General features: G+C 51.4%; 1 protein-coding gene and 1 long non-coding RNA gene across 14 annotated transcripts in view; one reads left to right on the top strand and one right to left on the bottom strand.

Moving 5' to 3' along the window:
- LOC125964524 (uncharacterized) overlaps positions 1-26,283 on the top strand; it is a 186,146-nt gene that overhangs the window by 140,664 nt on the left and 19,199 nt on the right. The window lies entirely within an intron of this gene.
- The window catches only part of PKNOX1 (PBX/knotted 1 homeobox 1), a 50,212-nt gene continuing 26,755 nt past the window's right edge, over positions 2,827-26,283 (bottom strand). For 11 of the 13 annotated variants that reach the window (XM_004264596.3, XM_004264595.3, XM_049710407.1 and 8 more), the window contains 7 exons: positions 25,129-25,299; positions 21,275-21,374; positions 20,286-20,383; positions 14,462-14,590; positions 10,718-10,794; positions 8,395-8,567; positions 2,827-6,045 (listed from right to left, as the gene is read on the bottom strand). In XM_004264596.3, coding sequence (XP_004264644.1) covers positions 5,834-6,045; positions 8,395-8,567; positions 10,718-10,794; positions 14,462-14,590; positions 20,286-20,383; positions 21,275-21,374; positions 25,129-25,299 — 960 coding nt within the window. In that variant the 3' untranslated portion in view covers positions 2,827-5,833. The remainder of the gene's footprint in view (positions 6,046-8,394; positions 8,568-10,717; positions 10,795-14,461; positions 14,591-20,285; positions 20,384-21,274; positions 21,375-25,128; positions 25,300-26,283) is intronic. The other 2 variants (XM_049710410.1, XM_049710411.1) reach the window with 2 other exon arrangements.

The following is a 26,283-nucleotide window of genomic DNA, read 5'->3' as shown; positions in this document are numbered from 1 at the left end:
GAGCCTGGACCAGGAGAACACCTGCCTCCACCTGGGGGGCGGGGCGGGGGGGGGAACAAAGCAGAGAGACACGCCCCCCCCGCCCCCGCCCCCGGCAGTGGGCAGGCAGAAAGCTGGAGGCCGGGCAGGAACACGGACGGAGGCCACGAAAGCAGCGACCAAACTAAACCCCAAACCCAGCACGAGGGCCCAACAGACGGACTCAGCCCCGCACCGCGAGCCTGCCGCTGGCTGCACCCACTTCCGCGCGAGGCCTCTCGGCTTTGGTCTCTGCCCTTCTACAAAAAGTGTCCGGCATTCGGCCACGTAGCATGAGACACGCGGCGAAGAGAAGACAACCCCTCGTCCTCAGAACCAGCCCCGAGAGTGTCCTCGTGCCGCCCGTCGCTGTCCGAGCCCGGACCGCACAGCCGCTCCACGCGGCAGGGACCCCCAGGGCGCTTCCCTGACTCCTGCCGCCACGGACAGCACGGCCGCGGGCACCTCTGCAGGTCCTCACGTGACCCTGCAGAGGAATTCTGGCAGAGCCTGTAGGACCGGAGTCCAGCTCCATCTCCTTGGGGACGGCCATCCCGGTGAAGCTCCCACACTCGGTGCCACCTTGCGAACCGCTGCCGGGCAAGGGGCAGAGCCCCCTCGTGCTCTTGGTTTAGCCTCTGGTGGCGGTGAGGCCCAGAACGTCTTCACGTGCTTGTTGGCTGCGCGGGTTTTCCCTTCAGTGAACTGACTTACGATCCTCTGCCCTTTTCTTTTGATTTCCAGGAATCCTCCCTTTACCCTCAATATGAACTCCTTGCCAGCTTTAGATGCTAACAAGGAAAGCGAGGGAGCCGCGTTTCTCCCCGAGTGTCGCCTGTCGGCGGTCCAGGCTGTCGCCCTTTTGCTTTGGCCGCATCCACCAGGCCTCGTCCTCTGACTCATGCATTCGGCCTCGTAGGTCCTCCTCGCCCTGTGGTGATGACGGTGAGCTCCTCCATTAGCTTCCGCTGGCTTCGTGGCCACCAGCCCTGGGAGCCCGGCCGCCTGGTTCGGCCCGGGCCCCGCGTTACTGAGGCTGGGCGCCTGGGGCCCCGCCCCACGTCCCCACACTCCGCTCCTCCTGGAAACACCCCTTCCTTGGCTTCTCTGGCTTGATGCCGGGAAGCATTTCCTGCAGCTCCAGGGCTGTCCTCCTGCAATAGAACCCTCTGGCTGGAAAACTCAGGTCTACACTCAGAGCATAAACTACAAGGAGCTTCACCACTTACTTGGATTGACTGCAGTGTTAATATCAAAAAAAAAAAAAAAAACTGAGTTAACATAAAGCAAAATATTTTTTAAATATACCTGACTTTTTTCTCCCACCCATTTTCTAAAATTGTGTAAGCAACTAGAGCCATCAACATCACTAAAATGTTCCTTTTCAAAGACACTGGGATAAAAGAATTCCTGATTTATCCCTGTATATTAAAGCCATTATTGGCTTTTATAGGGTGCACTCTTGGGTTCGTTTAAACAGTGATATAAAAAAAGGGAAACATCTGTGCGAGAAATGCCTTCTCAATACTATTTGTATGTAAGATACTTACCAAATTATTTCATTAAGCAACACTAACTAGTCCTTTATAGACTAACAGGGAAGAGCTGGAAGAGACCTTGCTGAGCTGAGATGGCCCTGGACCCTCCTCTGCAGAGGCCGGGCCTGGGCTGGGGGTCAGTGTGATGAGCAGAGCAGGCTCCCAGCCGTGGGCGGAGGTGCCCGCCCCCTAGGCCAGCATTCATTAAGTGATTAAGCTATAGCTCTACTGTTTTGCAAATTTTAGTTTTAAAATGGTACGGAGACCTTAGGTCTTAGTGAAAATAAGAGGATCTGTTTGTAAAAGGGCAAAACTAACTTGTGCCAAGAATTTCTTAAGAGTGTGTATAACACAGCACGTGGGCTAAACATAATACATGCATTGTTCAGGACATCTCCTAATGCAACAGGATGCAAAAACACTGGGTACTTGGTCCAAATTCAGTTCTTATTTTCACGATTTGCTAGCTCATTACTTATTCACTCACCTCTCTCTAGGTAGAATTTTATTCATCAAATATTACTTTGAGCTAGACCAAATCTTATAAAGCAATTTCTTCCTTTTATAAACCAACTTCTTCCCACTTACAAATGAAGCCCTTGAAGCCCAGGGGGCCCAGGGCTGAGCCAAGGTCTCACCTGGTGAAATTTCACGCCTGCCCTCTCACCTCTGACCTCAAAAGAGTTGGAGAGAGAAGAGGGTGACTCCCTTTTTCTGTCAAACGGATCCGAACAATGTCTTGGAGCAACACATTTCATAGCTGTCACTCCTCATTCCAGCCAAGTTCACGATTTCAGATGCACTTTACAAAATCACTTAAGTCTGCTGACTTTAGCTTGTAAGTATAAACGGTTTGGGAGTTAAAACTCTCTGCCAGTGTTTCAGTGGACACCCCCCTTCAGTATGTCCAGGAACTGCTCTGGCGGGTAATGTGACAACGTGAACCATCGAAGGCAATACCTTACGAATGAATCATTTTCTCATTACTATCAAAATAATTAGATTTGTGGTGAACTACAATAAAAAACAAGTAAAAACTTTCCAGTTTTTCTCCTGGAAAACCAATGACGACCTGAAGAAACTTAGAAAAGGTTCTTGAAAATGTAACCGGGCCCGAACGTGCCAGGGCGGTGCGGCCCTCATTTTAAGGATGCGCGGGGCTCACCGCGGACCCCAAGCGCCACCAGCAAACACGCCAACATCTGAACGTTGTTCTCAAAATGGAAAAGCAGCTGCGGTGACACGGACTCTAGAAAATAAAACGTCCATGAAGCATGTTTCTGTTTTTAATTTTTTTGCTTTGATAGATCAGTTGCTTCACAAAAATCCCTTTCAAAGACAACAATCCGAGAAAACAATTGTTACAGTATATTCACATTTAAAGATTGTCAGTTCATAGACCAAACAACGGAAACGGGAGGACGGCGGAGTTATTCCTGTCCCTAACTGCCAGAGGTGGGCCGTTCTCACCTTCCGGGGATGTCTGAGCTTGTCTAAAAGAAAAAGTGCTCCAACACTTTCTCGCCCAGGTAAGAGTCGGGTCACGGGCAGGTTATGCAGAGATGACTCCCGGGACCCTCGGGGCTGAGGTTCCAGCGTCAGGGCTCTGTGGTCTGTGAGCGAGCTGGGGCCGGGGCCCATCTCACTTTGCATGCTGGATAAATGCTTACACTGTCTTATTTCTGGAATCAAGACACGGAAAGCTCCGTTAGTGCAGCAGCTGGAGCGTGGCCAGGGCACGGACCAGCCGTCCGCTACCGGCTCGCAAGCTGAGCAGCAGGTAACACACCGCGCTTAACCTGGGTCTCAAACCACCGTCAAAAGCATCCTTCACAGGGAAAGAATTCAACAAAAGCAAAGTCAAGGTCGAATTTGTTCATTTAAAATGAAAGCTCAACGGGGTCGTGCTCTCACAGATGCTCTCAAAAATCCGAGGGCTGGAAAACGGGTATTTATTAGGGACCAAGTGACCAGCAATACGCCGGGCAGCGGTTAACAATCTGCCTGTCGGGTTGTTTAAAATCCCCTTGGTTACTCAGGGGAAGGGCTTAAAGGAACCTCAGGCTGTGTCCAGAGCGCCCTCTCTCGAGTGGGCTTCATCCTTGTCCTCTGACTGTGGCGAGCAGCACGCAGACTTCGGCTGGAGGGAGTGTGGCCGAGACCCCGGGCACCGACGGCTGGACCCCCACGCGGCGCCGCGTGAGCACTGCCGTGGCCTGTGCAGCACGCATCCCGGGACAGGATTTCTGCTGCAGGGAAACGCGGACCTGGAGCGACCACCTGCCCCTGTCACTGATCTGAGCCCAAGGGCAGAGGGATGGGGGGGGGGGCGCGGGGGGGGGGGGGAGGCGAAGGGAGGGAGGTGGGAGGGAGGGGCTGGCCGGCTTCCACAGGGCCTCGTCTAAATTCTAACTTCGTTGGACTTCAAATGATCTTTTAAACTGGTGTAGACTTGACTTAAAATATTTGAAATTGTTTACAAATGAGGGACGCAATAGCTGCTTTAAAATGTTATTGTCTCCCCCAAAAGAGTCGAGAATCAAGTTTTTCTTTTAAACCTCCTGAAATATTTTTAAAGAAATTCCTGTGTGTTTCTTGCTTCCTTCTGAGTTACCTAGGAAGTGCTCTCCTATGAGTAACTTTAATTATTAATAATTTCGGGGGGGAAAGTCAGTTCCAGAAAACAACCTGCACCAGCTCAGAATACCCCCACGTTGCCTTGGTCCACAACCAGTTACCGTCACTGCTTCTCAGGAGCTGACGACCTTCCCGACCGTAAGACTGTCCTTGAGAAGTGCGCTGAGCTTGACGGTAACACGAAGATTTCCTCCGTGAAACCAGGGCCTCTGCTTCCTCTCTGAGGAAAAGCCCCACTTGAAAGCAAACCAACAGAAACAAATCAAAACCCAAGGAAACAAACCCAGTCTGCTCTTGTGGTTCGTCTGGTCACCAGGAACCGAAGTCCCAACACTACTCCAGATCTGATGTGATCAAGTCAGAGGGAAGGACCACGTGCAGGAGAGAACACCGACCCCAGGACCAGCGTGAGACGCGGCGGCAGGAGGGCCACCGTCACCCCATCCTCCAGGCCCCACTCGTTCCCGTCCCGCAGGGGATGTTTGTTAATCGTGTAACCAAGCCGAGGGCTTGCTCTTTACCCGGCTCTGAGCCAGCGGGATAGAGGACACTTCATATTAGTTTATCATAAACATTCTACACGTAACATATGGCTGACTAAAAAATTCTAAAACAACACCCAGCTAACATGGTACACTAACCATTTAACTGTGGTCAAATTTAAATTAGACTGAAATATGTCAGTAAGAGCTTTGAACTGACCACTGGCTACCATTTCTTAGCTTACCTAAGCTCTACTTAGCAAGTACCTTTAGACGTATGTTTAAGATAAGTGTAGGATGCAATCTGAGCATGTACGGATAGACTAAAATTTGAAGATATCAAACCTTCATTAAATAGGTGTTTCTTTTATAGGAGTAAATGTAAATTGCTACCCTGGGATAGCAGAGAGCCATGGAATGCTAGCTAACTTTGGGCAGGTTCGTCAAATTTGGTCAATTCAGAACATTCCAAATTGAGACAGTAAGCATGTACTGTTTCTCCTCTAGAAATTTTATCCTCGATATAGTCATAATCCAATTCATAACGAATTTATAAAAATAGCTTTTTATCCAATAATTCCAGCAAGGTAAAAATAGGAGTTTCTTTTCACATACAGCAAATGACACAGGCTCACGGAACACGAGCGAACGGAACCACATTTAACTCGCCATACATTCGCCGCCAGGTCGCACGCGGTTTATTGCTGTGTGCTGTCATCCGCCTCACACCGGCAGTTTTCAGGGCCAGAAGCTGCTTCCTAATCCACGGGCTCCGTCAATAAACCAGCCCACTGAGACCTGCTTTCACCACAGAGCTAAATTAAAACTGCATGATTTTCTAGAAAATGGCAGCACTATTCCTTAATCTAGTCGGGGGTTCAGGGGGCGGGGGAGGGGGTCTGTCATTCATCATACTTTTAGCGTTAAACCTTGAAAGAATTTCCTTAAAAACACACACACACGCACGCGCACACACACACACACACACACACACACACACACACACCTTGAAAGAAGTCGCTGCACCAGCAAAGACGCCCTGGAAGCTTACTAGGAAATACAAAAGTGCACTCTTCTATGCCTACATATAAAACATATTAGAAATAAAACTGTGTAAAATGTTTGCTGTGCCAACTATAAAAGGCGGGGCGGGCGGCCCTACTGCAGGGAGTCGCTGTTCTCCAGCACCAGCCCGCCCAGGTGGCCGGGCGCCAGCGCCGCCCCGCCGTCCCCCGTGCTGTCCACCGAGTCGTCCTCGCTCTGCTCGGCCATCATCACCTGCTGTACCGCCAGCGTGGCCCCGTCCGACGACAGGGACTGCAGGCTGTCCACGTTCATGCCCACGGGCGCGGTGATGGTCACGACGGCTCCTGCGGCACAAGGCGGCTGTCACCACACCATCGGCGCTCGGACGCCAACTGTTACCCCTCCACCTGTGGGGCCAGGCTGCCTGCCCTCCCGCGAAGCCCCCTGCCCATTCCTGGGACCATCCGCAGGGAGTTAAGGACCCGTGTCTCTAGGATGGGCCCCAGACCCTGCGCGGCTAAGCTCTCAGTCTACAGAGGGTCCGAGGGTCAGGACGGTAAAGGGCACAGACGCCCGGGGTGCAGAGCGAGCGCCACACAGAGGACAAGAGACCCAGGACACGGGGGAGAGGCCTCGAGACAACAAAGCGGGGAGACGGGGTGGGAGGACTGGGTCAGAGGAAGGCAGGCCGGTCTGAGACGGAGACGGAGAACCTGCGACACGCGTTCCTGCTCCCCCAGCCAACAGCGGAGGGGGAAGAGCACCAAGGGCCCGCGAGCGGGACGCCGATGAGACACGCTGGGCCGAGGACGGCGCTGCGCTAGGGAACCCCACATGGTGGGTCACATGTGCCCGTCCATAAAAATCTGCACAGCACCAGCGGGTGAAGACAGCAAGAAGGTGTCATCTGGGGTTTACATAATTCATGCAGCGTTACGCTTAGGGAACTTCTAAAAATGATTCATTCACGCATTCATTCTTGTCTGTGCACAGACCACGGCATCAGACACGCACTGGGAGCCTCCACGGGAAACTGGTACTAAGGGTTGTCTCTGGAGAAGATAAGAAGCCAGGGTGGAGGAAAGAGTACTTCTCACTGGATATCCTTGCCTGAAGTTCTTCCCCAGTGGATAGGTATTGCCTTTTCCAGGAGTGGGGCAAGGGAGGGGGAGAGAGAGAGGAAAAAAACCTTTCTAACTAATCCTTGAATTAAAAAGGAAAACAAAAATGGAAAATACAAATGATCTAAGTATGAAGGTAAAGCCACTGCCTATCAAAACCCAAATAAAGAAGCCAAGGCTTTACAGGCACATCCCGTGAGGGGCCCCTTCCGAGCCCAGGGCCAGCCCGGCTCTGGGACACCCTGAGCATTGGCAGAGGACAGATGAGTGCATGTGTGCAGGAAACAACCGAGGCCAGGAAGAGAATCAGCCCCAAAGATCACAGAGCACAGTGTCCAGAGCTGGCAGAGCTGGACTGGACACACCCTGGAGCACAGGCCCTGGGCCGGGCACTGACAGGTCTTGCCTCTGTCGAGGGGGAAAAGCAGGCCAGGACCCAGCACTGCCGGGACCACCAGGCAAGAACCAATTGCAAAAGCAAAGCCCAAGAGGATCAGAGAGTGCCCAGTAACCTGACCGCTAGAACATAGCTCAGGGAGACCCGGAGCGACACGGAAACACCCATCCCCCGATAAGGTCACACCCACAATGTCTGGCCTCTAGTCAAAGATTACCAGGCACGCAAACAGGCAGGAAAACAGCCCATAATGAGAATTCAGTCAACAGAAACAAGCCCAGAGCTGACAGATGTTACAAGTAGCAGAGGAGGTCATCAAAACAGTCACTGGAGACTGTGTGCTGTTTGTTCAAAACTTCAGTAGACCGTGAAAGATACAAAAGCTCCCACGGAGCTTCTAGACAATGTCCAACATGAAAAACACAGGGATGGGATTAGCGGAAGATTAAACATCACAGAACACAAGCCTGGGGAAGCTTAAGAATAGAAACAGAGAAACTATCCAGGATGAAACAGAGAAGAAGAGTCCAAAATCCTGGAGAAAGCAGCAGTAACTGTGTGAGTTGTAACGCCCTATCATAGGGGCAACTGGAGCCCCTGGGGGAGGGGAGCTCAGAAAATATATTTGAAGAAATAATGGCCCCAAACTTTCCCAACTGAATAACAGTAAACTGCTGAGCGGAAAACGTAAGAGGAGAACGAGAAGGTAAGAATGCGATAATAACACAACTTATTACATTTAAAAATACACACACACAACCATCTTAAGTGTGAGGAACTCACACACACAGAAGATGCTCGTCAACTAAACACAGAAGCAGCGGCCCGTGATGAGGGGACGCGGGTCAAAGGGAAGAAGAAAAGCTGGGTGAGGGCCGCAGGGACAGAAAGGGTGAAGCGCCAGGCGGTGAGCGCACGACACGTCCACTCGCTGCACCGAAGCAGGAGGGACAGAAAGAGGCGGGAGGGACCTCGGGGGACTGGCCTGGGACCCGGCTCTCCCGGGCACACCTGCACCCCTAACAAGCACCGGGACCAGCGCTCTCTCGTGGTCAGATGCAGAACGACCACTGCCTGCCCTTGGTTCACAGCCTCACACCCCCCCCCCCCCCCCAGCCCCCAGGACAGCGGCCGCCCACCGGCTGCGAGGGCACAGGCCCGGGCCCGGTCCCCACCTTCGGACACGGTCAGCTCGCTGGCGGCTGGCTGTGCGGCTCCTGAGGCGATGGAATCGGGCCAAAACCTCTGGACGGGTCTGTTCTGAGCAGTTTTCTTCTTTGTTTTTGGAGTTTCTGAGCAACTAGAATCCAACATCGGCTGCAGGATTCGTCTTCTCGCATTGATGAACCTGCGAGCAGGAAACAGGTCAAAACGGCCTTTCCGAGGTCGCCCAGGGCAGTCACAGGCCCGCCTGACGAACCACACGAGCAGGAACACGTATTCCCTGTTAGAAGCAGCACTCGGTGACGACACGCATATTATCTAAATGTCCAGAGAACAGGGCTGCTTTTAAAGTGATTCATCTGAATACAGACCAGCTCTTCCATGGGGCCTTTCCTCCACTGTAACCGACGTCTCCCTGTCGGTGAAACTGCTATTCATAATGACACTGATGATACTGTCAACGTTGTGAATGCGGCATGATTTTCTCTGAGGAAGAGGAAGGTCAAAGCAGCAAAACTACACGCCCTGCAGTCGTGACGCCCGAGGCCTTGCAGGCTGTGCGTCTCCTATCTGAGGGTCCCACCCGGCCAAGCCCTGAGTGTGGACAGATGTCCGGCTCTGAGGTTGCCTAACTTCAAAGTCCTAAGATTCAAAAACATCTACAGTTGCACTAGGACATATTCTAATAATACAAATGACCGGGCTGGCGCCTCAGAGCTTCGTTCAGCGTCGATCTCTGGTCCCTGCAGCTGAGCGTGAGCTGGACTCCCCGGAAGCTCACCGCCGACCCCAGCGCCACCTGGGTAAGGGGCACCCGCTGCTACCTTTCAATCTGTCTCTTTATCCATCTTTGTCAAAGCTGCTACGAGGCAGAGGCCTAAGCTAACGATGAGTGTTGTCCAATCTCGCTCCAAGATATAATTTTTGCAAATATAAAAGGAAAGAAAGTCAGAAGAGGTAAAAATAGCTTCAAATATTAACTAAAAGACTTTAGAAAGTTTAGAATTTATAAAAGTCATGTTTTAAACTGTGATGAATTTCAAAATTAAAAGTTGAGGTCAAACCTTCTAGATAAGACAGTTCTCTTAAGACAGCAGAGGAGCAACTTAGGGAAGGGCAGGGAGCCCACGAATGAGGAACAAATAGCGAGGAGAAGGCTGATTGGCGACAAACACACCAGAACATCCAGAGACGCACCTCTGCGTCTCTCATCCCTCAATCCATCCATCACTAAACCAGACACAGTCTCTACGTGGGACCGCAGGAAAATAACGGAGAACATGCTAAGACATTACAAAACTCACAGCCACACAGTACTCGAAACCTTTGAACTCCTGTTAACACTCTATCTAAAAGGTCTAACAGGAGCTGATTCAAAGGGTATGGTCTATTATGGCTAGCTAAGTAAAAAGTACTGGCCCAAGTGCAAGATACTGGAAATACCTGATGCAACGCCAAAGCATACCTCCTGCATACACAACTGCCCAAAACGGAAGAATTTATCATTTATGTTGGAACTCACCTGACCTTCAAGTTTAAATTTTAACAGTTAAAATGAAAAGATAACAATGTTTACAAGTGGTAGAATCTGTATTTCCTTTTCTTTTACGCGAGCCAATTTCATTAACCTGAAATCAATTCCTACATCTGAATAAGAAGTAAATAAAAATGAGGCAAATGACTGCAAGCAGAACGCAAGTGCACACCCAGACCTCAACGCCGCTCAGTGATGTGAGCGCCTCTTGTGTAAGGGAAAACCATCACGGTCAGGGTCCACGTGTCCACACTGCCATGTGACACGAGAAGCAGAACAGGGTGTTTCATAAAGAAACGCTTCCCTCTCAGGACCCTGAGGCCTGCTGTGGGGCAGGACCACCGCGCGGCCGGCCGGCCATGGGACTCCCTCCCCCAGTCACTGCTGAACAAGTGACACGGGTTTCAAAAGGTGTGAGGGGTGCGGAGGGGCCACCGGGGTGAGGGGAACTCACCTCGGCCATCCACCGCCCAGAGGAGCTCGTCCACAGAAACATGGTGTTTGTGAGTGGAGGCTGGGGTGAGGGGCGCTGGCTAATGCCCTGGAGAAACCCATTTCTAATCGAGGGAGGGGGATGTCGGCCAAAGGCCCTTAGTGGGGTCCCGAGCATTGAGAATTTAAGGTGAAAGTGTGTGTGATTTACGCTTACCTGGCTGCCCCCGATTCCAGACTCTGATAACACAGGAATGCTAGTTAAAAGAACTCATGTACTTCAACCAAAATTTACTACCTATTGGCGTGAGGCCTGCAGGTGCTCCGCCGTGCGGACGGCACCGTTTCGGAAAGCAGGGACAGCTTACCAGTTGTTCACCTGGAGTAGCGTCAAATTTGTCTGAGCAGCAATCTGTTTTTTCTCATCTTCTGTCGGGTAGGGATGCTGAAAATAAAAAGAAGGGTCACCGTGAGCTCCAGCTTTTAAAAAGGAACTCAAGATCATCCTGGTGAAACAGAGGCACACAAACAATCGTTAGTAAAAACCGGCGTCAAGGGTGCTTGCAGCTAAAACCTAGCTTCAGTCTCATCATGTTTTCCAGAAATGCCTAAAACAAATGAAGCCTTTCTCCCAGCAGCCCAAGAACACAGGTGTTGCAGCAGCTAGTGAAAGCCCAGGCAGAGGTGTGACGCAGACAGGAGTCCGCACACTCAAAGGCCACGGCGAGGGGAAGGGCGCGGGGCACGCAGAGGGGCTCCTGGGCTGCACCAGCTGCTGCCCTAAGCACCCGACACAATCTATGGCTTTGTATCAATGTTACAGGTGTAATTCAAGGACCATAAACTGCAACCATTTAAAGCAGATAAATGGCTGAGTTTCGACCCACAGCAAGACAGAGCGCGCAGGTCACCCCTGTACATCCTACGGAGATTCACTGATTCCTCACGGACACAGAGCTGCCGCCACCGTGATGTTACGATGAGGAAACTGAGCAGGGCAGTGCACACCCTCCCCGCATCCTGGGCCGGCTGAACAAGAGGAGGCAGGAAGCGGATGGGGCTGCTCCAGGCCGTCACATTCAGGCGACACGTTTCCGTCACGGGAAGCGCCAGCACGAGCTGACACTGGGATGCACAGGTGTCACCTACGGCGTCACTAGACTCGCGTGTGCGGCTGGCAGAGAACCGAACTGAGGGCTGGGGACGGGGTGTCTGCTATTTACTCTTCATTTCACGTATGACCGAAATACTTCACTCAGAAAATGCCACAAGTATAATAAATACAGACACACCTAGGAAATACTGCAGGCTCAGTTCCAGACCACCTCAGTAAAGAGACTATTGTGATAAAGCGAGTCACGAATTTTTGTGTTTCCAAAAATGTTATATACAAGTTATGTTTAGGCTCTACTGGAGTCCATGAAGTGTGCAGTAACATTACATCTAATAGAACAATGTACACACCTTATTTTAAAATACTTTATTGCTAAAAAATGCTAACCATATCTGAGCCTTCTTGCAAAAGTCACATCACAGATGACTGAGCACAGATCATCATATCAAATATAATAATAATGGAAGAGTTTGAAACATTGAGAGAATTACCAAAATGTGACACAGAGATATGACGTAAGCAAACGCTGCTGGAAACAATGGCACCGATAGATGTGGTCCACGCAGGGTTGCCACAGACCTTCAGTTTGTGAAAAACGAACATCTGAGAAGCGCAATAAAGTGCAGTACGCTTGTACCAAAATTCACAGACGAACCAGAGGAAAACAACTTCTATCTGCAGTAACAAACAACTTCTCCAAGGTCGGTTACCATCTGCCTGTAGAAACCAGTACGACATTCACTCTAAAACGTGCACGCACTGAAGGCCCTTATTTTGCACCGAGCAGGACCCCAGGGAGTGACTGGCACCGACAAAGTAAGGAGGTGGGGGTCTCTTTTGCTTTTTAAGCGAACATTCCGTGTGTCCGGAAGGGCACTATGCCTTCTGGGATATATAACCGCATTTATCTCAACAGCAGTGGTCCCACTCCTCACACTAACCCACAGTGACTCACTTTCATTCTATAGGTGAGCATCTGGCCCCAAGGGAGAGTTTATGGAAACAGAAATATTGTTCTTGTCCTTTAAAAAGCTCGTAAAATAGGGGCTTCCCTGGTGGCGCAGTGGTTGAGAGTCCGCCTGCCGATGCAGGGGACACAGGTTCATGCCCCGGTCCGGGAAGATCCCACATGCTGCGGAGCAGCTGGGCCCGTGAGCCATGGCTGCTGAGCCTGCGTGTCCGGAGCCTGTGCTCCGCAACGGGAGAGGCCACAACAGTGAGAGGTCTGCGTACTGGAAAAAACAAAGGCTCGTAAAATAAAAAGGGGGCAGGAAGCAAGTACACAAACCAGAAAACAAAACAAAACAAAACAAAACAAAAACCCACCAAAACAGTAGTGAGTGCTGCCTAGAGTGTCAGGAAAACTACAAGGAAAGGACAGTATTTCAGAGAAATGAGGTCAAGAAGAAGACACAGGAAATGCTTCATAGGAAAAAAAGAGGCATTTTAATTGAACCTCTGAGCAGGGTCTATTTTAGAAATGATTAAAACATTAAAGGAAACTTAACAGGAAAATAGCCAATTCCATCACTTACTTGTGTTGTAGTCCAATCACTACATTACAGACACATTTATCAGTTGTAATACTCACAATGTATTTAGAAACACGTACGTTCTACTTTTTCACTTACGTCCACGTACCTACAGCTTCCTAGTGCTTCTGGCCCTCGCTTATCGTGCTAACTCGCTGTACAACCTTCCTAACGCCCACACCAACCCATTTCCCATTATGGCAGCAAACAGCACTGTAACATTCTGTCCCTAAACGTCTCCACTGCGCGTGACCCTCGCTAGGACCAGCTTCTAGGCGGGGTCGCACTGCCGATGACGACCGCGTTCTCCCGCGGCACGTGAGCCGCCCCCTCCGGGCCGGGGCACAGCCCGCAGAACCCAGCTCCGGGCAGAGGAAGGGGTCTCAGCAGCGACCAGGGCCAAACCCCAGGGGGACTGGAGGCAACAGCCGGGTGAGGATGGAGGCGGGCGCCCAGGCACGGACGCGGCCGCAGCCCGGGCGGGGGGCGCCCCCAGGGGCAAAGGGGCGCTGCGGAGACCCGAGGGCACCACGGCGCACGGGGCGGAGGCGGGGAGGCCGGGGCAGTGAGGACGCGGCCGCAGCGGGTGACGGCAGCGCTGACGCCCAGGCGCAGGTCCGGGCCGACCAGCTCAGCCCTCAGGAGCGGCCGGGCCGGGGCTGCGGATGGACAGGTCCGCGGAAAGGGGTTTCTCCCTCCCGGCCCTCCAGACCCTCTGGACCTCCGCATCCGCCCGCACGCCGCCTGGGCCCCTCCCTCTGCCCGCACAGGCCGTACCCCAGCGGTGCGCCCACCTTCCCACCTCCATCCTACCGCGCCCCCCGGGGCCAGCCCGGTCCTTCCCAACACAGCAGCAGCGAGAAGGCTGTCACTCCTGGAAGCTACTCGCGGTCACACCCTCCCCCGAGGTCGGGGGCGTGGGGACTGGGTTCAGGCGGGGAACCAGCCAGCCTTTCCCAGAAATCGGTGGGCAAGCGTGCACCCTGAGACAGGACGGCTTCAGGGGGACGTGCCGAGGTCCAGGTGAGGAAAGGGGGCGCGCAGCCTAAGGCACACCAAGCTCCCCTTCACGGTCACGGCCACGTGCCGCCCCTCCGTCCACAAGCTCGACTCCTCATCTCCCTCCCAAATCCCACGTATCAAACATCGCTACTTTCCAAGGTTTTGCCCCAGAGCACCTCTCCTCTGCCCACTTCTCTCATCAACCTCACCTCCCCGCAGGCACCCTCCACGGGCAGTTTCTCTCACGGGCGCGTACCGTTAACAGCGGCTGAACTTACTCCCTGTCACCAGCTTTTGGGTAACCCTCCCTTCTGTCCTGTGCTCGACCCATCATGGACAGTCAACAGAACACCGATTCTTAAACCCAGGCCTACCAGCCCACATAAGTCCATTTTTTCTAGAAAATAAGCCAGAAAGAAAGCATCACGGAGGTCTGGCTAGTTGCAGAGCACGTGTGTCCTCACCCCGATGTGCTGGAAGAGCCAGGACCTCATCACATTGGTGGCGTGCTTCGGCAGGACCCCCCTCTTGTTCTTAGATGAACCGTCATCTTGATGCAAGATGCTGAGATCCTGGTTTAACTGTAACTGAAGCTTTTAAACAATTGAAAAATAACGTTAGAAAGCATTGAAAATGATGACATACCCAAGTAGCTTATGAGTGCAGGTGTAGAGAATAACCAAGGATCTTACAGCTACGTGTCTTATTTACAGGAAAGGCATAAACACTGGGACCCCGTAGGGCTGATTTTCCGAGGATGTGGCCCCTCGCGTTGTAACCCTTTATACTCGCGTCTCAGCCGCGCAGGGGCCCCCTGTCTGGCGATGCAGGTGGGACGGGCACCGAGAAGCCCCGAGTGTCCCACCCTGCACGCAGCCGAGCCCCGCCCTCGCACACACTTGTCCTCAGCTTGTCTCCTCTGGCGACAGATGAGACAACAGCCCATTTCCTGGCCTGGAGCAGGATTCAAGCAACCGACAAGGATGGACAGGGAAGCTGGAAGGGCCACTAACTAGAGGAGCCCAGCCAGGAGAGAAAGAAACACACAAAGTGCGGACAGAGCGACCACAGAGCAGAGGGGCCAAGGCGATGATCTCTGCCCAGACGGCTCCACGGCCACTCAAGACACTGCCCCCCTCGCCCTGAGAAGAGCCTGAGATACAGCCTGTTCATTCCATCTCGGAAGGAGAGGACACGTGTGTAAGTCCCCTTAGATGAGCGTCCGTCCGCTCACACAAACACGAGGAAAGAGCATCATGCCCCAGGCGTCCAGCCAGGGGCTGCAGAGATGGTGCCAGTGGCGTTCATCCCCCAGACCAGGGAGAAAACCAACACCCCGCGCTGGGGCCTCCACACAGACACATCGGGACCTCTCCACTGTGATCCATGCTTTACCTTAGAACTTCTGTGTGACCACCTAGAGGGGTGGGACAGGGAGGGTGGGAGGGAGGGAGGCTCAAGACGGAGGAGACATGGGGGTACATGTGTGCATATGGCTGATTCACTCTGTTGTACAACAGAAACTACCATAGCATTGTGAAGCAACTGCATTCCAATAAAGGTGTACTAAAAAAAAGAAAGATCAATAAATACGCATCAACTTCTGTAGGTCAGTTTCAGTATAATACAGTCATAAACATCATTTACAGGACTTGGAAGTTTATTTTGGAGAGGTATCTATTATTTGTTCTTCCTCTAGATTTACATCATTTTGGATAATTCTTTAAAAGACTGAACACCAGGGCTTCCCTGGTGGCGCAGTGGTTGAGAGTCCGCCTGCCGATGCAGAGGACGCGGGTTCGTGCCCCGGTCCGGGAAGATCCCACGTGCCGTGGAGTGGCTGGGCCCGTGAGCCATGGCTGTTGAGCCTGCATGTCCGGAGCCTGTGCTCCGCAATGGGAGACGCCACGGCAGTGAAAGGCTCGCGTACCGCAAAAAAAAAAAAAAAAAGACTGAACACCAGCATCTAAACAGACAGAATTTATGACTTAAAGGAGACATTACAACCACTAACTAAAATTTCTTAAAACCTAAGATTATTACTAAGAGCATAACTGTTTTCTGGAATGCATGTGTTTGTTCATTAAAGGACTGAACAGTATTTTTTTTTAAAGATTGATTAATTTTTGGCTGCGTTGGGTCTTAGTTGAGGCACGAGGGATCTTTCGTTGCAGCGCTCGGGCTTCTCTCTAGTTGTGGCGCGCAGGCTCCAGGGTGCGTGGGCTCTGTAGTTTGCGGCACACAGCCTCTCTAGTTGAGATGCGTGAGCTCAGTAGTTGTGGTGCGCAGGCTTAGTTGCCCCGCGGCATGTGGGATCTTAGTTCCCCGACCAGGGACCGGACCTGTGTCCCCTGCACTGGAAAGCGGATTCTCTACCACTGAACCGCCGGGGAAGCCCCAAGGACTGAACAGTATTAAGCAAATGCCTGTATGCTCACACTTGTGTGCAACAGGAAAAAGAATGAAAAATGGGCTTTTAAAACTAGTTCCACTAGGGCCAAAATGGAACCTGTCTGCTGTGTTTGCCTCAATTTAATACATGACCTTCTTCATGCAATGTGACATGTATTTCATTTTCAGTGTTGCTTTTTTTGTGCAGGGTTAAAACAAATGTGGACTCATGAACAGGGAAAGTGACAGCTGGCCACATGACTCGACCTCACAGATGCCACCAAGGGGGCCTGGGGAGGCCAACGAAGCCGAGGGCCTGCGGGGGGACCGGCCAACCGGCCCACCGCCCTCCAGCAAAGCTGAGCCTGCGCGTGGCAGGGGGATTTAAAGCCTAGGAAACTGGGTGAAAACCCATTTAAGGAGCAGTGGGGCCCCCATACCACTCCCCATCATTCTCTGCGGGTGACTGATCTGCCCCCAGCCCTGCAGAGACTCGGGGTCTCTTTCCCAAAGCAACAGACCAGAGGCTGAAGACCGAGCATAGCTCGAGGGTGGGAGGAGGGGCGAGGCCAGAACGAGGGTGAAGAAGATCTGCACACAAGGTGGGAGACCCCGCCCACTCCTGCCCCTGCAACTGTGCTTCCGCCCCAAGCAAGAGATCAGAGTCCTGCTCCGGGGAAATGAAGGAAGAAAAGGCTGAGGGAGCGCAGAATTTGGAGGCCAGGCCACAGAGGAGCCGGCCCGCCAAAGCGCAGCACCTGACGAGCACCAAAGAGCATTCCAGTGCCTCGTGTTTACATTTAGAAGGACAGCCAGCTGCCCCCAAACACCTGAGCGCCTCCATCACAAAAAGCCAACAGCAAAGCAAATGAATGGTATGACGTGCGTGGGGGAAACAGGGCAAGTGCAGAAAGCAAAGCACGTGCCAACCATCCGTGAACCAAGGGTAGGAGAGCACAGTGGGCCAAGACGAGCCTCAGAAGTTACAACCACACTGAAATGTAAAACCTAACAGATGCGTTGGAAGATAAAAGGCAAGTTCTCGAAAGCAGACAGAAAGTAGACAATGGGGTACAAATACAAATACAGAAAAACCGAGAGACTCGGTTCAGAAGGTCTAGCGTCCGATCAGTAAGGGCTCTGGAAGGAGAGAATGTGCAGGTTGGGGGCGGGGGCGGGGCTGTCACAGAGAGGTCAGGAAAATGTCCCAGCCTCAAGGACACGAGGTCCCTGGCAGTGCCCAGCGCAGCCGACAAACAAGACCCGCGCCAAAAACTCAGGTGAAAGAGACGCATCTGACAGAGGAGAAAACACCGAAGACGGGAAAGCGGAGCCCACACTGACCTTCTCGAAGGCAGCGCGGCTGCTAGAACACACTGACGGCACCCGGGGAGCCCCTTCCCGACCTGGAATCGTACATGCAAACCAACTGCGTGTCAAGGATGAGACCAAGTCACTTCTAGGTTTGCTAAGTCCCAACACGAGGCACCTCCCACACATGTTTTCTCCGCAAGTTCTCGAAGGGGCAGTGAAGCCTAGAAAGTAGAAGACGTGGGCTCGCGGAGAAGGGGCTCCTCAGGGTGACGCGCCGGATGCCCGACGCACGACGCCCGGCCGAGGTGGAGACCAGGAGGCCGAGAGCCCCGAGGCCACGCGGCCCCGACCAGCTACCTGACAGGGACACTGAAAGCATGCTAGGCATCCGTGAGGATTCAGCCGCCGACGCCGTGGAAACTGTGCAGGGGTGGGTGGGGGAGAACCCAGCTGCTACCTCCCGCAGCGTGGTCACGGTTACACACGCAGCTCAGCAGAAACCAGCATTTACACGCTCATGAGGATGTTCACAATGAAAACGCATCAGCTGCACTGTGTCTACGTGGACGGCATCCTGGCCAGGGAGGGGACGGGAGAGAGCACAGCCCCCAGCAGGACAGAAAGCCCAAGCTACAGGTTGTACGGGTGAGTTAGGGGAGGGGATTTTATTTCAAACACGGAGGGAACAGCAGAAGCAATGGCCAGGAGGCCTGAAAGCGGTCACCCAAGGGGAGCGAAGGTGAGGGTGGGGGCTGCTGTGAGTCTGGTCCAGGCCTCTCAGCAACGCGGGCACAGGGCGACCTGATACCAGAGAGTCAAGCATCACTGTAAATCGCGAAAAGGAGACGAAAACTTGTCACACGTCAGACAACAGCACAACCCCGACCCATACGAATAACGGTTTTGTACAAATAAGACTAACCCGGGAAAGGGGAGCAGGGTGGGGCGAGGAGAAATCAGTGGAGTCTCACTGCCCTGGCTACTTCTTATTTTCTCGGAAAAAAATGCTTTTAAATGAGTATGTACTGCGAGCACAACGGGGGACCCTTCTGTAGAGGTGGCGCAGCCCAGGAAGAGCGTCCGGCTCCTCCGTGTGACCGGTGCCAGGTCAGAAAACGCCCCCGTGGCCAATGCGCCCGGCGCGGGGAGGGGCCGGCCACCGCCGTGCGCCGTCAGAGACAACCGCGCGCTCTCTTGACCTCCAGTTTCTAGAACACAGAAGCCGTCACTGCTGAGGGACTCACCCTAACTACCTGCAGCCCAGCAAGAACCCAGACGTCGGCCAAATGAGAAGGAAAAACGCCCGGAGTGACCACAACAGCTCTGCAGGATCACGTACCTACACACGTGGGCTCCCTGGTCACAGAAGGCCCCAGCCGGGCCCCAGCCTGTCTATTTACTCTTCTGTGAAACCCCCCGCCCGCCCTGCGCGGGGCTTGTCTCTCCAGCTCCCCAGCCCTGCCGCCCTGCAAGGGACAGACACCGGGGTTGTGACTGGGAGGGGACAAGTGCAGGGTGGGCTGCGGGGTCACTGAGGACCAGAGCAGAGGCGGCTCCTGGCCAGCAGCCTCAGGGAGCAGGGGCTCCGCGGACGTGACCCAAACTCTGCACGTCTGCTATGTAAACTCGGTGAAATTCTTCCTTAAACAGCAGAACGAATGAGCCTCCACTGTACAAGTAAGCACTGGGCTTCACAGTGTTTCCTTCTGCTAAAAACAGTTCACTGTGAGGCCAGGAAACGCTCTGAAAACCAGCTTTCTGTTCCCAGCCACTGTAAATGGAAAACTTCAGGCACGGCGGGCTGGCCAGGGATGGCGGGCCGGCGCTGGGTGGCTGGGCCTGGGGGCCACCTCGTGTCCTGGCCTCAGGTGTGCCCAGGCGGCCCCTGCCCCAGGCCCTCTCACACCTGCTTCTGATTTAAGAAAACACTGACATCCCCAAGGCCGGGCCTCAAAGTGGTTAACGAGGATGTACAAAGCATCTGTGCAGGCCAAAGACAAAGAATAACATAAAGAATGAATCAATGGTCTTCAGTAAGAACTGATGGCGAAAACACTGCTTCTGATTTAAACCTAGCTAAGTGTAAAACATTAAAAAAAATGTGTGTGTATATCCCTAGAACGTAGAGGGGACTGGTCTCGCGTTACCACAAAGGCACAGGGAGGGTAAGACGACCCCCAGGTCGGAGCACGTCACGGCACTGCCAGCGCTGGCGTTCTGCCGGCCCAAGCCCACCCCCTCAGCTGGAGGCCTGGGTCGGGGTGAACGTCCGGGGGTCCGGGCAGGGTGCGTCTACGCAGCCTCCGCCCTGCTGAAGCGGAGACAACCACACAGCCCCGCGTTAGACGGGACAGCAGTGGCCCCTCGCGGGGAGGGACCTTTTCCTCCTTCCTTAGGCTTCTCTGAACTCTGCAACAATGTGGAAGATGAACCGTGAAGAAAACGCACGACACCGACATTCAGGTTAACTGGAGACCGCCCGCATGGCCTTCACGCCAAGGAGACGGCTGGAGCCCGGGCCGCCTGTGCCCCCGTCCCTGTGCTAACACACCCCCAAGCACCCCGCGGGGCCAGCTCACGGACCTGGGAGTTCTGGATCCGGATCGTGCCGGGCGACAGCGCCTGTGTCACCACCTGGCCTTGGGGAGTGACGACTGTGACCGGCTGATAGACTGTGCCCCCTAGAAAGGAACACGAAAAGCTGAATCACTCTCCAGTCCTAACGATTATAACCGCTCTTCTCGGTGTGCTCACCGAAAGAACAAAATCTGTAGCTTATGAGCTCTGAAAATCATTTCGAACGGCCAACAGCACTTGGCTAGCTGACGCTTCACTTGGGCGGTGGGCGGGGCGCGTGAGCCAGGGCTCCTCGTGAGACAGCACAGGGCGGGGCGGCTGGGGGTGGTCTGTGAGTCCCCTGCTTCGCTCGCCTCCATTTCCTGGCACGTATTAAAGGACTTGGCCAAAGGTGTTAGATAACAAATATTGTTATTCTAGTTATTTTTTTCATCCAACGTGCTTTCATCTTCCTGCGGAGGTTTCCCTTTGTGTGATTATGGGGAGGGTTTTAGTTTACTTTCTCCCCCTCCTTCTGTGCCCATTCCATTTTCATGATGGTTCTGTATGTGCAACGTACAAGAAAAACCATCACAGGAAGAGGACAGATTCCAGAGTTCCCTGGTGCATCCGAGACAAGTAACACTAACGCTAAGGCTGCATTTTCACCTGCTTATCATCGACTTCTGACGCTGCTTAAGGTTTTCCGGGTGCTGCTAAGAGCACAATTAAAAACTATGTTATTTGAAAATTTCTGTTCGTTTTTGCTATATATTTTCAACTCCCATATAAAACCTTTCCTGCCAATATTTTTTGAGAGGGAAACACAATTTGTATAAAATATTTGTTACTGAGAATGAACAAGAACCAGGCATTCAAAGAGCTCTAGACATTGACACTCCTGTATCGGGAACTGGCATTAATTAGAAACCACGGTGATGCACTTCTTCATTCTAATATAAAGGCCTTCTTTCTGCAAAAGCTCGAGGCAAGTGTCCCTTTTTCTGTCGTCATACCTGCCACTGTTGCCATGGTGACGCTCCCCTGCTGCAGAGCGGATGCTGGTACCACGATTCCTTGGGGGCTGAGAGTGCCTGTGATGGCGCTTTGAACCTGCTGTAAGTCATGAACACACAGCGAACGGGTTATGTTATCAGAAGACAGAAAACCCATGTTTAAAACTCCAAAACACGTGGCATAATGGCATCATCAGTAAAGGAAAGACGCTTGAGGCAAAGAGCATCATCAGAGGACAAGCCTTCGTAAGGCTTGCGTTACAGATGTATCTGGAAGCAAGAGGTGCCGAACTGACTGCGTGTTAAATGTGATCAACACTGAGGTATTAGTTTCAGCTTAGCTTCCAAAAGATGATCTCTCACCTCCTCCGCATACTAAACACCCTACAGCCCTGGAGGTATAACTAGGAAGACTAAAATCACCTGATCGAGTCACACACCTTCTCCATTCAACTTGGCTCAGAGTTTTCCAAGAACCAAAGCCTCCTGGACAGGATGAGCTATTCAAAAGATGATGCCACAGGCTGGGGAGCCCCCCCGGGGGCACAGCCTGTACCTGCCCTTCCCACAGCACAGAGCACGCCGGAGCCCCCAGTGTCCACGTCTGTGGGGTGCTGGGTCTGGGCCTGGCCTACTGCAGGCTCCCTGCAAGTGTCCGTAAACACCATGTCGGAGAATCTACCCATCTGAAGCCAGATGCAAATGGGCCGATGTATCCATTTCCTGTGATGGCTGGACTGGGAGCCGGCGAGGGGCGGACCTCTGCACCCGGCATCCAGCACGGGGTCTGGCACACAGCAGGCACCCAGATGCTTGAGCGGTTAAACAGCCTAAGTAGAGAGCCTTCAAAGACAATTACCCTGTGGGCTATCACATCCACTTGAACGTATAAGCTTTGCTAGGTCTACGTGAAGCTTGCTACATAAACTTGGTCAGGATAAAAATTAAGCAATCCAAATCAGTATTCTAAGCTCCCACATTAAGAACCTAGAAAAAGAGGAGGCAAATGGAACCAGAGCAAGCAGAAGGAAGGAAATAAGAAAGATGAAAGCAGAAATCAATGAAACTGAAAACAGAAAACCAGAAAAATCAATGAAATAAGAGCTGCTTCTTTGCAAAGATCAATACAGTGACAAACCTCTAGTAAGACGGACAGAAAAAAAGAGAAAAAAAACAAATTACCGATATCTGGAATGAAACAGGGGAGATCACTACAGACCCTGAAGATATCAAAAGATGAAAAAGGAATACTACTGTAAACCACTCGACACACGTAAATTTGACGTCTTAGACAAAATCCAACGTGAAACAGATAATCTGAATAGCCCTTTAAGTAATAAGGAAACTGAATTAGTAATTTTAAAATTCCAAAAAAGAAATCTCCAGGTCTAGGTAGTGTCACCAGAGAATTCTACCAAGCATTTAAAGAAGAATTAACACAATTAACCAATTCTACATATTTCTTCCAGAAAACACAAGAGGAGGGAACATTCTCCAATTCATTTTATGAAGCTTATACTATCCTGATACCAAACCTAGCCAAAGACTGTACAAAAAAAAAAAATAGCTACAGACGAATATCCCTCAATATAGACACAAAAATGCTTAACAAAATGCAGGAATCTATACAAAAAGAATTACATGCCAGGGCCAAGTGGAGTTTATTTCAGGAATGCAAAGCTTGCTCAGTATTCAAAAAAATCAAGTAATGTAACTCTACCACATTAACAGGCAAAAGAAGAAAAATCACATATCAATCTATGCAGGAGAGCATTTGTCAAAATTCAGCATAATAAAAACCCTCAGAAAAACAGGACTAGAAGGGAACTTCCTCAACCTGAAAAAGAGCATCTAGAAAAAAAAACCAACCTACCACTATTCCCCCGACACTGGGAAGAAGGCAAAGATGTCCCCTGAATCCCATTCCAGATAGTCCTGGATGTTCCAGCAGAGCAGTAAGGCAGGAAAAGGAAACAGAAAGTGTAGAGATCAGAAGGGACAAAACAGAACTGTCCCTATTTGCCGATGACAAGACTAAACAGGTAGAAAATCCTAAAGAATCTACAAAAAGGATCTCCTCGGACTAATAAGCAAGTTCAGCCAGGTCCCAGGATACAAGATAAAGATACAAAAATCAACTGGATTTCTACATATTGGCATGGATTCTGAAGTTAAAAATATAATAAATTTACGATTGTGCAAAAGAGTGAAATACTTAGGTATAATTCTAAAACCACGTGTGCAGGAATTTTATGTCAAAAGCGAGAAAACACTGATGAAAGAAATCACAGAAGAGTAAATTAGTGGAGAGAGCGCCGCAACTGTGGGCTGGGAGAGTCAACACAGTAAAGGTGTCAACTCTCCCCAAGGTGACACACAGGTTTAATGCAACTCCTGTCAAAACCTCAGTAACATTTTTTTGCAGATATAGACAAGATTATTCTAAAATTCATGTGGAAAGACTAAGGAACTAGAATAACTAAACTAATCTTGAAAAATAATAAAGTAGGAGGAATCGGTCTACCCGATTTTGAGACTTATATAGCCACAGGAATCAAGACTATATGGTCTAGATACACAGATCAATGGGACAGAACAGAGAACACAGCAACAGGGCCTACAAGTATGACCAACTAGTTTTTGACAATAGTGCAAAGGCAATTCCATGGAGGAAGGACAGCCCTTTCAACAAACGGTGCTGGAGCAAATGGACGAACTTAGGCAAAAAAACCCAAACCTGAAAATGGGCCATGGATTTAAATGTAAAATTTTTAGGAAAAAAATAAGAGAAAGATCTTTGGGACCTAGGGCTAGGCAAAGAGCTCTTCGACTTGACACTGAAAGTATGACTCATAAAAGGAAATTTGATAAATGGGATTTTATCAAAATGAAAAAGGTTTGCTCTGCAAAAGACCCTGTTAAGAGGATGGAAAGATACGCTAGAGACTTGGAGAAAATACTGGCAAACCATATATCCAATGGAGGACTTGCATCTAGAGTACTCTCAAAGGTCAACCATTTTTAAAAATCCAATTAGAAAATGGACAAAAGACACGAGCAGACCTTCTACCAAGGAGGATGCACAGATGGGAAATAAGCACATGAAAAGATGGTCAACACCGCTGGCCATCAGGGAAATGCGAATTACAGCCACAATGAAATGTCACTACACCCCTTCAGAATGGCTAAATATTACAGTGCTGCAACATGGATGAACTTGAGGACATTATGCTAAGGAAAATAAGCCAAACACAAAGGGACAAACATGGTATGACTGCCCTTACATGAGGTACCAAGATTAGTCAAGGTCACAGAGACAGAAAGCAGGATAGTGGGGGCCAGGGGCCGGGGGGAGGGGGAGGGAGAGTGAGGAGTCAGTGTTGCAGGGGGACAGGGTCTCAGGTTGGGAAGGTGAGAAAGTTCTGGAAAGGACGGTGGTGATGGTTGCACAACAATGTGAATGTGCTGAATGCCACTGAGCTGTGCACTTTAAAATGGTTAAAATGGTAAGTTTTGTGTTATTTGTGTTTTACCACAATCTTAAAAGTTCATTAAAAAGAAAAGAATTAGAAAGAAATGACTGGTACACTGGCCTCCAGAAACATGGGGTCCAGGATCCAGGACACAGAGTGAAGCCTCCCTTTTTCACCCAGGAAGCCCAGGTGGGCTCTCTCTCTGGCCTGAGGGAACACATTCCCGGCACAGGCCACGTTCAGAAACCCAGAGGATCCTCAGAGCAGGAGAGCCGAGGGCAGCCCCACAATCTGAAAGGGCTGCGGCCTCAGACATCAGCACGTTTCACCCTTGCCGACGCTGCAGGGACCAAGCAGGAGCACAGGGCCCGCCGTAAATACCTGGGACTGGACAGGGGAGTACGGGCTGCCAGGTTCCCCGCTCAGGAGAGTTTCACTGTTCATTTTCGTTTTTAGACAAGCAATATAGCGACTGCAGAAATCTTTGCAGAGTTCATTAACCTTTTCCAGCTCAAGAAGATGAATACGCAGAACCTGGATTGCTTTTACCATCTAGAAGCAAGAAAATGAAGACTTTCAGACCAGAAAAAGGGAGCATGACGGTAAGTTATCATTATCACCACACGACTCTCCTTGGTTATGAGCTTGGTAATGACTCAGCTTGGTTATGAGCCAGCCAAGGCCACCTGTACCGCCAGTAACAGGAGGAGAAAGACACCAGATGTTACGCAGAACCACCAAGCATTCCAGCCCCACCGACCTGTGGCTTGTTGTTTCGGCTCCACGTGGCTGCAGGGACAGAGGCGGTCACAGCTCCGGAGCCGCCGGGCCTCGACCTTGGCCTCACCTAGCGACTCACCCTCCCCCCGCTACTGCTCCTTCATCTGTAAATGGGGATGAGTCCGTACGCACCTCCCGGGTGGTTCTTAATGTTGAAGAAGTTCAACTTACCAACTCTGCCTTTAATGGACTCTGCTTTGGGCATCAAGTCTAAGAACTATGCCTACCCCTAGATTAGCCCCAGATCCTAAAGAATTTCTCTTACAATTTTTCTAAAAGTTCTTCGGTTTTATACAAAGTCACTACATTTGGGGGTAATTCGTCTCCCAGCAGTAGATAACGGACACTAGTGATGAACCATTACCATAAACACCACTTCCTGTGAACGAGCAACCTAAGACTCAGCTCCTTCCCCGTGACCTTGGTGGTGACAGTTCACACATCTCTGTGGAATCAACCAGTCAGCCAGCGAGTAGTGAGAATGACTACTAAGTACCAAGCTCTGCTAGGCCCTGTGCTAGGGCACCAGGCAGGAGAGCCCTGGTCCCTGCCCACCTGGCCCATGCTGGCTACGCCCGTTCCCTCCTTGCTGATGGCCGCATACAGAGATGCGGAGGCAGAGAGAGCATCAGGCCCTCATCCCCAAAAGGCAGGCACTGTTGGTCCCATTTCGAAGACGGGGAGACAGACTCAAAGTCAGACAACTCACCTATAAAATCTATTTGGCTGTAAGGGTGGAATATTAATGAAAAATTA

The sequence above is a fragment of the Orcinus orca genome, chromosome 5 (assembly GCF_937001465.1).
Source record: "Orcinus orca chromosome 5, mOrcOrc1.1, whole genome shotgun sequence".
Lineage (NCBI taxonomy): Eukaryota > Metazoa > Chordata > Mammalia > Artiodactyla > Delphinidae > Orcinus > Orcinus orca.
This window is presented reverse-complemented; position numbering and strand designations above follow the sequence as displayed.